This window comes from Xiphophorus couchianus, chromosome 20 (assembly GCF_001444195.1).
Source record: "Xiphophorus couchianus chromosome 20, X_couchianus-1.0, whole genome shotgun sequence".
NCBI classification, from domain to species: Eukaryota; Metazoa; Chordata; class Actinopteri; order Cyprinodontiformes; family Poeciliidae; genus Xiphophorus; species Xiphophorus couchianus.
The window spans coordinates 19,061,454-19,075,235 of record NC_040247.1 but is presented as its reverse complement, the minus strand read 5'-3'; the positions used below and the strand labels follow the sequence as shown (position 1 = coordinate 19,075,235).

General features: G+C 40.1%; 1 protein-coding gene across 7 annotated transcripts in view; it reads left to right on the top strand.

Moving 5' to 3' along the window:
* The first annotated feature begins 1,477 nt into the window (after nt 1-1,477).
* Nucleotides 1,478-13,782, top strand: part of LOC114135321 (low-density lipoprotein receptor-related protein 1-like) — a 109,300-nt gene continuing 96,995 nt past the window's right edge. For all 7 annotated transcript variants that reach the window (XM_028002518.1, XM_028002516.1, XM_028002517.1 and 4 more), the window contains exon 1: nt 1,478-1,952. In XM_028002518.1, coding sequence (XP_027858319.1) covers nt 1,856-1,952 — 97 coding nt within the window. In that variant the 5' untranslated portion in view covers nt 1,478-1,855. The remainder of the gene's footprint in view (nt 1,953-13,782) is intronic.

The following is a 13,782-nucleotide window of genomic DNA, read 5'->3' as shown; positions in this document are numbered from 1 at the left end:
AGCGACTATCCCTGCCAGCTGCATTCCTCGATGGTGTACTCTTTCTAAGAACCGGGGAAGCAGCTAAATCTAATGGCATCAAGGACAACCACAACAGTGGCTTGGCCCAGCTCCAAGTGTGGGGAGCAGCAGAGGGGATGGCCTGAGGCCAGCTAGTTAGCAGCAACACAACCTGAAACTGAAGCACCTATAGGCAAACACCTTCAGGGCAAAAGGATCTGCAGACCAGAAGTCTTCTCTGTAATTCAGGATCTGAGATCTGAGAGAATGTATAATAAGTGGAATGCTGTCTCTCCTTTTTAAAAATATTTATTTTAAAGTTATAGTTATAATTTAGATTTACTGAAATGTTCACCAAGAACACCTTCTTGGTGAAGATGCTCTGGTTTAGTTTAATACAAGTAGCACAATTATTCTTTGCCATCTTTGATGCTTATACGCTGCTAATTTGAAAGCATGTTGCAATAAAAAAAACCCAAAGAAAAACATAGCAGTAATCGCTGTTTTCATGTGTTTGTGAGGTATCAGTAAGGTCAATGACAAAATTCAGGGTTCAGGGTGATATGCAGCATTAGCTTGACTATCTCTCACATGTTTTCATTGTCTCTTGCAGGTCTTGTGACAAACTGCAAATGATTTTCTTGCAGTGCTTATATTTTCCAAAAAGGCCAGATTCTCCCACCTGAGCCGTGGATTTCTGCAGTTCCTCTAGAGCTCTGGTCAATGCTCCCCTTGCCCAAAATATCAGCTTGGGTAGACAGCTACGTCTCTGTTGGTTTCTCTTTATTTTGGAATGATGGACCGAACAATGCTGGGGATTTACAATCCTGCTTTAAACATTTCCGCAAGTTCATCCCCATCATGTCTGTTGTGTTTCTTGGTCTTCATGATGCTGTTTGCTCACTAATGTTCTCCAACACTCTGAGGCCGCTCTGTTTGGTTGATTAAATGACCTCTGAAACCAATTGTTTGCACTGGATTTTATTTTGTGATTTAACAATTAAAGGGGCTGAAGTTGTCTGATTTTTTTAGGTTGTAAAAAACATTAAAAATATATGTTTGTTTTGTTTTAAGAAATGAAGTATATGTGGGTCAGATGGGGGTTGAAATTCATTGGTCTGACTGAAGCCAGTAAATTTCTATGCGAGTGTGATTTTAGAGGAGGTGAATTAGAGACTTGGAAGAAAGCGGAGGAAGAGGAGGAAAAAGTAGGAGGAGGAGGAGGAGAAGGAAGGCCAGCTGATGTTCCGACGTCACACTCAGACTGACTGAGCTCCGGGGTAGAGGCTCAATCTGCGGCCAGCGGCAGCAGAGGTGGTGGGGAGGAGAGGAGCATTTGATCCGCGTCTTTATGCGCCCCCGCCCCCTGTGGCTCCTTCGCCGGCGCAGGGAGAACAAAAGACGGACAAACTGCCTGATCACAGGCGCCAGCCCTGCTGCTGCTTTCTCTTCTTCTTCTTCTTCTTCTTCTTCTTCTTCTTCTTCTTCATCATCATCGAGACTGCAGACCGGGGGCTATTAGCCTGATGCTCAGCTCAGCTTGCTAGCCTTTGTGGCAGGGACTCTCCATGCACCCACGCACCCCCTAATCTTTACCCCTCAGAAGCGGGCTGGGAGAAGCCTCAGCTCCTCGCATTGAGATTCTCCAAAAAAGAAAAAACAAGAAGAAAAAAAAAAAAAGATCAGCCTCTGAGTGGGCAGACACAACAGCAGAGACTGCGCACACCTCCGGCTGAGGAGCATCTTCTGCCCCCCGGGCTCGGTTCTACACGTCGTCGCCTTAGTGTGCAGCCTCCACAGCCTGACAGGAACCGAGGGGCGATTGATGTGCAGGCTCCACCGCAGATAGGATACAATGTTGCGCATCGCGGCCAACGTGTTGGCGGCAGGGCTGCTTTTCCTGGGATTCCTGCACGGTCTGGAGATGGTCGCTCCGTCCAGGGCTGTCGATGGTAAGCGGAACTGATCCAGACATAACCTGGGGTCCCGATTGAGATGCTGGGAGAGAACAACGAAGTGTGCGCACGCTGCTGATTCTTTTATGTTGTCTGCATGCAGTGAGAGTAGACGGTACCCTGGAAGGCAGGGAAGTCGGTGGAGGAGACAATTAAAGCCGCCTTTTGTTTGGGAATATTGCAGCGACTTCATGTTTCCACCTCAGTCATTTGCTTCGTTGGCTAAAACAAGAGGCATAATCAGATGTTTACTCTGATATTCCGAGATGAAAACGGAACCATAGGCCGTCAGACCTGGTGAGAAGGATGTTTACAAGTAGAATTTGAACTGCAGTGAGGTCTGAAATGCATGTTAAGTTTGTGGGGCTTCACTGAGTTCAGCATCGGCTCTATGTCTGTGCTGATGCACCACCAGCCTCATCACTAAAACATCACTGGGTTGTCTTCAGTCACAAACTGACTGAATCATGACCCGTCACAGCTACTGCCCCGTCTATTGTCATTCTAAGTTAACATTCCAGTCAGTTCCTCTTTCATAAACATTGGAGCTCAACAAGCAACAGGCATGCATATCAATGCCTATAGGTGCCTGATTGTGTCTATATCAGGGTTCTGTCTGTACTGTAAAGACCAGTCCCAGATTTCCACCTTCACTTATTGGCATGTATACTTTTAATGACATTTTAGATACAAACTTCTACTCTTATCAATCTGGCTTCATCATTGGGGTGTTAGAAATCCATTTAGGATTTAAATCACAGGGTTCAAGTCTTCTTCAGTACAGCAGCTATTCCTACATCCAAAGTAGAAACATTTGGCAAACTTACAGCTTCCCAGTTTAGGCAAAAGCAGAAATATGAAGAAGTATTTTCTGCCTTGCAAAATGTCTTATTTTTGCTTCTTTGTGACGCGTAGATGCTTTGAATTGTTGAAATAACAATTTGAATTTAGTGGAACAAAAATAGAAACAGTTTTCTAATGATAGTTTAATTTATTAAAGGGAAACGGGTATCCAAACCAACCTGGTTGTATGAAGAAAAGTTACTGCCCCCTAAATCTAATAACTTTTTATTGCAGCCTTGGTGGCAACATCTGTCATCAACTGGAAATGTTTTTTTGTTCTTTACTGTGGAGGAATTTCAGCTTACTCTTCCTTGTTTTAATTGTCCAGACTGAAGGGATATCCAGCATGGATTGGTCTGTTAAAGGCCATGCTGCAGCACTCCAACCTGGATCATTGAGCTGAAAACGCTCTTTGGCCTTTTGGTTCAGGTAGCGGTCCTGTCCTTCGAGGCTCTTAAGGGTCAAAATCCAAATAAAATACCACCTTGATGATCGAGCCTGCAGCCACATGCAGCGTAGGAACCCTGTCTTACAAAAAATGTCTCCCGCCTCGATTCACAGTTACTGTCTCAGTGAAGCGTTCCTCCCTCTGAGTTGGTTTGCTTTGGGTTTAGGTGATGAGGCAGCCTTGAGCTGTGCAGCTGAAGTGATTAAAGCCCCATTGGGATGTAGAGGGGCGTAGTGAGCTAATTTATTGTGAACACTGATGACGCTTGTGCAATGTAATTCTTTGCACACTTCTGTGAAAAACCTTAAATTCTTTGTTTAAATTCTTGCTCTGACAGTATATTTAGAGGAAGAGCTGTTATTAAAGAGACATTTTCTGACCTATCAGGGTCAACACGTTCATTTAAGCTCAAAATTATTCATAGACAGGACCGGACAAAAGTATCGGTTTTTGCTAGAAAGCTGAACATGTGTTTTGCTTCAAAACAGGTTCCTGTGTTTTGTAGCCCTCATTGCCTTCACCCTAATCTTTAGCTCCTGCCGCTGATTCTTTATCAGATTTAAGTTAGGCCTTTGACTGGGCCACTCTGAAACATCGACATTACCTCCAGTCAGAGGAAAATAAATTGGCAAAATTAAAATGTTACTTTTACAAACCTACGTTTGTAATTAGTGTAATTCGTATTTTCTACTGGATTCAAAACTGCTACTGTTATCAAAGAAGCTGTTGCAGTGGGATCGGCCAGGAAAAACTTAATTAGAAAAGCTACCTTACTTCCTATCAGTCACAATGACAGTACGTCACTGTTAGCCTGAATGAAAGACACTTGTTTCTAGGACTTTCTAGTTGGCTTCTTTTTGCACAGTTTCCTTTAGACTTCAGGCATACTTCAAACTGGCTCTGAAGGTTTTCCCTTTAGTTTCTATGTTCCTCTGTTGCAGGCATTATAAAAGAGAAGGGGGTTCTACATATCCCTAAAGTTTAATTGGGTCTAAAACACTCTTTGTCCCCCAGAAGAGACCTCTGTGAACACTCTGAACTTGTTCAGCGAGCTCACTGCTAATTGGGCATCCAGTGCAAAAAAAAAGAGAAAAAATCCCTAATGAGATAATTCACATCACTTCACTCTATGGAAGTGCTGTCATGACAAAAAAGAGACCAGTGGCCCCTTACAAATGTTACAGTTCTGCCCTTCTCAAAGCCATTGTGGTAAATTCCTTCCTTATGAGACCAAAATGCAGAGGTTTGTTTGAGATATCTATCTAAATTGGGGTCATTTAAGCAATAAACCCTCTTCATTTCAAGTGGCACAGAGTCCTTCCTTCTCGTGCTGCAGCGGCTCTCTTCTACCCCCTGCAGACATCTCCGCTGCAGCATTTGTTGAAAACATTTGGCCGTCTGTGGTGTGATATTGACACAGTGACATCCAAGAGGACAAATGTTTATAACGTTAATGTTTACTGGCATCTAGATTCAGGAGGAAAGCAGGGAGTTAATCTGTCTGACTTTTGTGGTTGCTTTGCTACTCATACAGCCTTTAAAAGAGCAACAGGTGAAGAAGAGTTGAATTAATGAAGCAAGTGCATCTCAATAAGGGAGAATGTTATTGAAAAGCAGGTGTAAGATGAGATTAGATATTTCTTTATTGATCCCTTTCAGGTGTGTTAGCAGCACAGATAAAGATAGAGAGGTCATATAAAAAAGGTCATATAAATATGACCTTCTACCTACAGCTTATATGGATTCAATCCCGATTGGAATGAAGATCAAGCACTTAATTCTCTAAATAGAAATGATTCAGGCTTACAGCTATTAAAAACTGAAAACCCAGGTCAAAATTAAAACATAAGACCAATAAAAACAGTATATCCATGTGCTTTAAGGTAGGGACGGGCAGTCATTGTATTTTTTTATTATTATCAGGGAAAAAAGTGAAGATGTTAAGAAAAATTAATATTTATTGTTAGTTTATGGAAGTTCACAAATCCTCCCAAACTGACATTGTAACTGCAATGTTGCTTTTGCTGTCTGAAATATATCTTTCCTTCAGCACTCGTTCAGTAAGAGCGTTTTTTAAATCGGTTTATATTGTTTTGATTGGATGCAACTGGTATGAGCCGTTTAGCTGAGCTGCATCTGCTGTTAATTGTTGTGAATTTTTAGCTAAAATCTATCACAATAAATACCACAGAAATGATCCCGATTAAGTCTTGAAGCTCATATCGCCCATAACTACGTCACAGTATTTGCACTTAATACTTGATTGAGTAAGTTTGCAATTTTAATCAAACAATATGAATTCAAATTTGGAAGAAAAATTATGTTTTTTTTTAAAATTTCCCAAAGAGTTAAATTTTTGGAGATATTACATTTTTCTCTGAGTGCAACAATATTCCCCCCCTTTTTAAAAATAAATTACTCAAATAAATTAACTTTTTGATTATATTCTAATAGTGATGCACCTGGGAAAGCTGCTGAGTTTAATTCTTAATAATTGGATTTGGTTGGTGCACCGGAAAACACCAACAACTTTTAGATGTTTATTGTTGACAGCTGCTGTGCAAGGCGGTAAGGCTTAGCAGTGAATACAGTTTAAAGCTATCTCTGCAAGAAGTCTTTCAGTTCTTGTGCAGGCCTAAAACATTGGAAAATCTGGAAAATCTGCTTCATTCCTTTGTTATTTGCATTCCTGGGATAAACTGACAGAAATCCTTCCTGCATGACGACCAAAAGGTTTAATAATAATCATGTAACACCCTGGAATCATGTCGAATCTAGAGCAAGGCCTAATTCTGCATTTTAGAGATTACAGATATAGTTTTCTAAATAGAGACCAACAAAAGTTTCATAATGAGACTTGGACGGAGAAAATGGAACAGAGAAATTAGTTTGTTTAGCCGTTTACCTGGCAGAGGTTGGGGTCCTGGCTAAATGTCGGACTGAGAGTTAGCTGCTGTGTTTGCAGCCACCAAACAGTCATAATTAGGTCTGATAGGAGCCAAGGCAAAGACTGGGACTGAATGGCTAAAGCACCAAGAAGAGTAGTGGAGCAAAACAAATATAGATTTGTCTCAGACCACCCAACTAGATTTAACAGGACAATGCGTTTCAACAACACATGACCCCACAATATGCTCCAGGATGCACACTGATTCAGTGTTCCCTCCTTCTAGACCTGTTTTTAAAGCCTCACTGCATGTAGATATTGAAACTCAGGGTCTTGTTTTATCACTCAAGGCTTCTACTTTATCTTGCTTCATGAAAACAGACAATTGGCATAGCTAAGTCTGGATTTAATGAAGAAATTGGTGTTGGTCTAATTGCATTTCCATCACCTTTTATGTTGATTATCCCAGTTCCTATCTAATGTTATAATTTTATATTAATGAATCACATTTATAATTTATTTAACTCCTCAATAATTTCTCCACATGATGCTTGAATGATTATGGGGATGGCATAAGATTCTCCAAGCGTGACATTTAAGAAAGATATCATGGTTTTGACACTCTCTCTGGATTTGGACAAAACCTTAAGTAATTTTATAGCAAGGTAGGGTATTATACAAAATGGACTTTTTTGAGCTTTATGTCATGTTATATTATTCCCTCATCACTTACACTTGTTTGAGAAATCCTGGAGTCTCCTGTGGCAGCCATTCAGGAATATCTAAAAAACCTTCTCGCCAAGCGCCGCCTATTTACCCAAAGCTCCTCCTTGGATTTTCTTTGTGCTTTGGCCACATAGCTCCTCTAGACTAGCGGTAGCAGCATTTAGCAAACTCCTGGTGGAACCGCTTATTTGCTGAGCTTATCATGCAAACTACAATGGAAGAAGAATGATTGTAAAGGGCATCAGTGGAGAAGCATTGCTGTGATGATGTCAGATTTCTGTTAAGTTGTTTTTAATATATACGTATGTGGGAAATTTTCTGCCATAATCCAAGAGCATACATTTTCAGTCTGAAAACAGGATTTCACGTCTTTCTTCTCAAAACTTGTAACGCTTGTACTCAAAACTTCTCCTCGCGCTCACACTTAGTCTCTGCTTGGACTCTCTGCTTACTTTTGTAAACACCTTTTGGCACAGTCGCCTGGCAACCTCTCAGCTAATAGAATGAAAGTGCTGTACTGGATGCATTTGTTTCCTTCTAGCGGGTGTGCCTGTGTGGCTACTATTGATTGTGGCAACTTGCACCACCCACTGGATGTAGGGAGAAACAATGACGTCATCTTCCTGCTCCATAGTACACTAAACATCTGCCAGGAGTGCTACTAATCGCTAACAGCTACTGACCTTAGGCAGGAGTTTGTTCACCCAGCCAACTCCCTACATCCAGTGGGATTTAGATGCTGAGATCTGTTTTTGGTTTGGCACGTCATAACTTGAGTTTTTGTTCAAGTGATGGATCAGTTATTTTTTTTTTTTATCAAGCTACTAGCTGAACAGTTGGTCGTGCTAGCCTGCAGTCAGTTTCTTTAGATGACTCAGTTTTCCATGCATGACTCTGTTTATTTGTGACTAGAAATGTATCCAAACACACACATTTTTTTCCTGTACCATTCTGCTAGTCAGTGAACTAGCAGGGAGCATCTACAGAGGGACATAGGCAGTCTACGTTACACCATTCTCCATACAGCTGAATTAAAACTCTTGGCACTCTGACACTTTCTCTGGCATCCCATTAGGACTCATAATAATAGCAACTTGATAGGACCTCTTTAAGGGCTTGGTAGTCCTTGACACCTGCAAAACTGGCCAAGGCCTGATTGTGATTGTTCAGAGTTTGCTGTGAAATAATATAGTTATGAAGTTATGGATATTATGCATAGTTAACTTAGTAAAGGAGGACAAACGAATCTGTTTAAGGGTTTTTACTGGATCTCTTGTCACACAAATCATTGGGGATGTGGACAAATGTTTCTGTTTTTCTACTTGGAATCAGACAAGTAGCAAGCAGGTGTAGTCTATGTTCCCTTTTTTTATGGCTTCTGTTCAACGCTTTTCCAAATAATAAACAACAAAAACTTTGATTAAAGCTACGACTCTCTTTTGTGCTAAGGAAAAAGTTGATCATTTTTCTTTAAAGTGGGAGTTATAGACTGCAGATTCTTGTAGGTTTAGAAAAATGGCAGAGCAAGCACAGTGAGAGTGACCCACTTTCTGCTGCTGTAAAGAAAACCAAAACAATGAACTGAGTAGCTAAAGCTCCTGTTACGTGAGGAGATCAGCAGAGTCAGGTGATAATATCTGGATTATTCCCAGACCTACAAAATCTGCTACATGCAGTTAAAATGAAAGTTTTGTCTTGCTGTGTAGCTAAATGTCTAATGATGCTAGAAGCTGAAGCAATCAAAAAACATAGCTTTACATGTCAATCAGCTTGCCTCTGGATGAAAATCCACACGTCTTTGATAGATATGAAGCCCAAACAGGAATCTATAGTGAACTAGTAAGATATTTAAATCCTGAAATGTGTTTCTGATATAAGTGCAGGTGAAATCATACATGTTATTGCTAAAATAATTTACTTACCAAATGAAGTAGTGAAGTAATGTTCAGGTTGTGAAACATTACTTCACACTTCAGTTTGTGAAGTAATATTTCACAACCTGAACAGAAATCTACCATAATGAAAACATATAAACTTGAGCGACGTCCCATTTTTGATCTGTACGATTTAATGTAATATCGGCCCACCTTTTGCATCCATGACAGTATCAACGTCTGGGAAGGCCTTGGGAAGCGAGTTTTTGTGATTATTCTGCAAATTTTCTTAAAGCGGACTTGAGAAGTGAGACACTGATGTTGGATCAGAAAGCCTGGCCTCAGGTTGAAGTCAGAACTCTAAGCAGGCCAATCAAGTTCTTCCACACCAAACCCACTGATCCAGGTTTTAATGGACCCTGCTGTATGCACTGATGCACGGTCATATTGGGACACGAAGGACTCATCCCCAAAATGTTTTGATATGCTAATGGATTAAGAGCGTCTTTCACTTGAGCTAAGGGGCTGAGCCAACCTCCTGAAAAACATCCACACTCTATAATACTATCCGCACCAAATTGTAGACTTATACAGTTCAGAAAAAGTGATGTTCCCCTGGCAACCACTAAGTTCTGGCTCATGCTTTGGATAAGCAGACAGAGCCATGTTTTTATCCCTCCAGAGAAGTTGTCTCAACTGAGTCCCATGGTGTTATGCTTTACAGCACTGCATCCAGTGCTTTGCACTACACTTGGTGATATAAGGCTTGGCTGCATCTGCTTGGTCATGGAAACCTCTTCCATGAAGTTCTGCATGGACTCTTCTCAAGCTAATCTGCATGACGCATGAAGTACGGAGGTCTATAGCTAATGAAAGTTGGTGGCTAAGTTTTGACATCCAATAATTTTCTCTTTGGTGTGATTCCATTAACAGTTCACAGGACAGTATTTAGTACAAGGGAAATCATTACTGGATTTATTGCACAGCCTTCCTTTTACAAATGTCTGTAGAAACCATCTGCCTGCATAGCTGCCGGACATTATGCACCTGATTTCAAAGATCTGGATTGATTAGTGAATCATTGCAGCAGAATAGAATGTGTCACAATAAATTTTCGTCCTCATGATTGCTGCATGAAGCAGGACCAAACGTCACTATTCATATCAGCTGAGTTCCCATGATCAAAGACTCATCGTCTGCTCATTAAAGCTGCTAAAACCCAAATATCTGACAGCTTCTAGGGTTGAATCTTCTTAAAATGTTCCAGCTGCCACACATGTAGCGGATTTAGCCATCTAAAATATGGCTATCATATGAAACAAAGTTATGTAATGGTCAGGGAGGATGAGGTGTGACCCTTCCACAGCAAAAGCAAAAGTGAGCTTGGTTTCCTTCTCATTTTAAGAATGAAAGAACTGTTCATGTTGATCACTGTATAATCTTGACCTGTCAGTCCTCAATGGGCTTTACTGTCTAATTGTGTTTTGCTGAAACACAATTAGAGGTCAAGTAATGGTATTGTACTCTTGTTTTGTAATAAAGGCCCAATGCATGTTTCAAGAGAAATCTCCTGGTTACCCCATTTATTAGTTTTTCTTAAGCTCAAGCTTTTTTAGTAAAAAATCATGAGATTGTAATCCCATCTAGAGAGACTTCATCCACTGAAAAAACAAACAGGACTTCTCTGTGGTGCTTTACAATGAATCCTCGGTAACTCCAATTCTAATGAATCATTCCTCACTCCTTCACTAGCAAATTTTGCATTTCATAAATTACATAACTTCACGGTTGCAAATATTTTTCATGTGCATGATTGTTTTGAACAAATGCATGCATCAAAACATTCAAGTCATCATTTTAAGCATCTTAGTAGAGCTGAAACCCCAAAAATTGATAATTACATATGATCTCACCTGTTATAGTGTTTGTTATTTTGATAGATACATACATAGAAAAAAGAAAACCACAAAATTTGGTTGCAGTTTTCAAGTAATTGTACTGCATCTTATTGACATTCTGTTATTAATACAATAGAACTGAGAGTATTGAGCTAATCTTAGATGCCCAAATTTTCTTTTTCTCACATTGCTTAGTAGGGTTGTTTCAGCCAGCTGACTACCAGTGCACAGCACCAGGTAGGGGGAAAGCTGTAGTGTTTTGGCTCTTTGAGTCTTCAGTATGTTCTGTGGCATTTTACTAACATTAAAAACCTTGCATGCCTTGACACAACTAGTCCTTATCTAAAATACATAAGACAAATAATCAGAAAAACATTTTCTTTCCTATTTTTTGTGCAACAGTTGTTGAAGGAGGTGTATAGTTTGAGTTAGTAATGTTTTCAAAATCATCCATGCAGAAACTGAAACTTTATCAGGGGTGGAACAACAACAAAAAAAGTCACACTTAAGATTAATGTTCATCTTTCTCCTCATTTCTGTGTTTAACAAGGTTGATTCATGTATCAGAGCTCATTTGCATTTCATAATAAGTACGCCCCCTTGTTCCACATATGTGTGCCGTGAGGAGCCACCGATAAGCCAGAACTCATTTCCACTAAGTCCTCCACTGAAACTTCTGCTCTCTGATGTCGGCGCACATACTCTGCAAACAAGGAGACACGGTTAAATCTATTTGAATGAAAATGACGATTTGTCTAAATGCTAATGAAATCAGACACTCAAATAGCATAACAGTAACACACTGTAAGTTTATTGTGTGTTTGTTACCTAATTAAATTAGATTATTGGTTGAGCCAAAACATGCAGTCAATTACAAAATTGTGAAGTATCGTTTCACAACCTGAACAGAAATCTGTTCCATCTCCCCCCTCACCACTCATAAATGTTGTTTTCTTTCAGCTGGACTCTAGATCTCTAATGTTTAACTTCGCCTTAAGCCAAACCTGAGCCTCACTTTAATATTGTGTGGTTGAAATATACTCAATTCTGTTGAGACATGGCCAAAGCTAAATGCTTATTAAAGATGGTAAGAGGATACTACATACAAAACATTAAAGTCAATACTGAAATCTGCACTGTTATGTCCCTGCTTCATGTGGAGGCTTTCCTACACACAAATATCTGTGTGTAGGCAGTGTGGTCTCCCCTATTACGTGTAAATTTTGTGCTTCTGGGAACAGAATAGGCGGCTGTTTGCGCCACTGTTATTAGCCTACACACACCACAACAAAACCGAGCAGGCTTGTTTATTTAAAATGTAGGGGAGTTTTATTTGCACGCATCTTGCTGAGAGTCTGTCAAGTATCTTAAAGGGGAAGCCTGATATTTTTTGGAATTATTTATAAGAAGCCACTTACAAACACCTCTGATTAGCTTCCTCCTGCTGGATATTGTTTATTAAAGCAACATAATCTCATTTCCTCACAGTACACCAGGAGGAAAATGTAAAAATAATTACTTTAAATGTTCAGTTGTCAAAGTGAAACATCCTCCTGGTGCGTAAGAACTGACCCGTGGTCAGCATGAGATGTCCTGAAGCAGACAGCTCTATTTTGAAGCTGGAAATAAAGAGAAAAAGCTGACGTGGTATGAAATGTCAAAAGGGTGAAATTACTTTTCTGAAAAACACTAACAAGTTTAATAAAGCAAAACACATTCTGTCCATTCTTCTTCTATTGTTGTCCATTCTTATTCTTTTCAGTAGGCGTATAACTGCTCAAGTGAAAAGTGGTTTTGCACGTAGCGAGCAGACTGCCGCTCCCAGTGATTACAGCTTGAGTTAACATCATCAGACTAAGCATACAGTTAAATAATGCAAGGTTACTTTTTATTGTTTGGCAATTGTTCTAAAACAATAACTTATGAGAAGATGATATAACATCTCCACTCAATGCTGCATGTTGCAATTTACTGTTCAGCAGCAGAAATGACATATTTAATGACTGCCGACTGCCAACCGCCACTAAATATCATGTTTATAGTGCAGTGAGCCGACGCTTAATAACAGTCATGGTTAATTTTGCTGCCCTTTGGGAAAATTTAATCATCTACTCCAGAGATGCAACGTGTGCTAGCAAGATCAACTTTTCACTCACATCTGAAATGGTGACGCCTCCCCTAAAGTTCGTTATGAAAGTAAACTTAAATTTTCAGTATCATGTTTAGAATCTGTTATATTTGTAGTTTCATCATAATATCCGTTATTAGTCGACTTCCTGTAATGCATGCAAATAAACTTCTCTCTAAACATGGAATCAGAGAAATTTCAACCTCCTTATATAGAGGTCAAAGTCGCATTGAGACTTGTAATTTGTCCCAGTCTTCTAAAAAAGAAAAGTGCTAAAGAATTTCAAATAATCTCCTTTAATATGTTTCCCTTGGTAGCGAACTAAGAAGGCTTAATTGTCACTTCTGCTGCTGCTGCAGCTTTCAGCATGTGCTCTGATGGTGGTACAGCAGGGGGATTTTTCCAAATTTACTAAGTTTATAATTGTGCATCACACCTTACAGGTTCCTGCTTACGCCCCCGCCTTCCCGTCACCGACTTATAGATTTAACGTGGAAGTGAAAGAGGTCACGGCTCCTCCCCTCTGTGCTCTGACTCTCAGCCAAGTCGAGATTGCTGACATGCTCGATTAACACTCTGAAATGGCGCTTTAATGGGTCTTAAATTGATTCATGGAAAACACACATTGAAACAGCCTTCAGCTCAAACTAAACATGTAAGAACTTCAGCTTCAGCAAAAAAGGCGAGGCTAAAGTTTAACGTTGTGTCGCTGTTTTAATGGTAATGTAGCCAACATCTGTTTAACCAGCAATAGTTACCACGTCTCACTCTCGATGTTAATCCGTATTTAATTGGCAGTCTGAATTTTTCTTCTTTTATCCCTATCTGCTCATTAAAGACAGATTTTCACAGACTCTGCTGTAAAGTTTGGTTCAGGAGGCACAGCTGGGTCATCTTTTTCTCTCCTTGGTAACTTGAGCAGTTGCGAGAAGTTGGAAAACTGTTTTTCCCTCCCTCTTTTCCTCCTCCTCCTCTTTCCTTCTTTTTCCTTCTTTCTTTCTAAACCCTGAAGCGCCTCGCCTC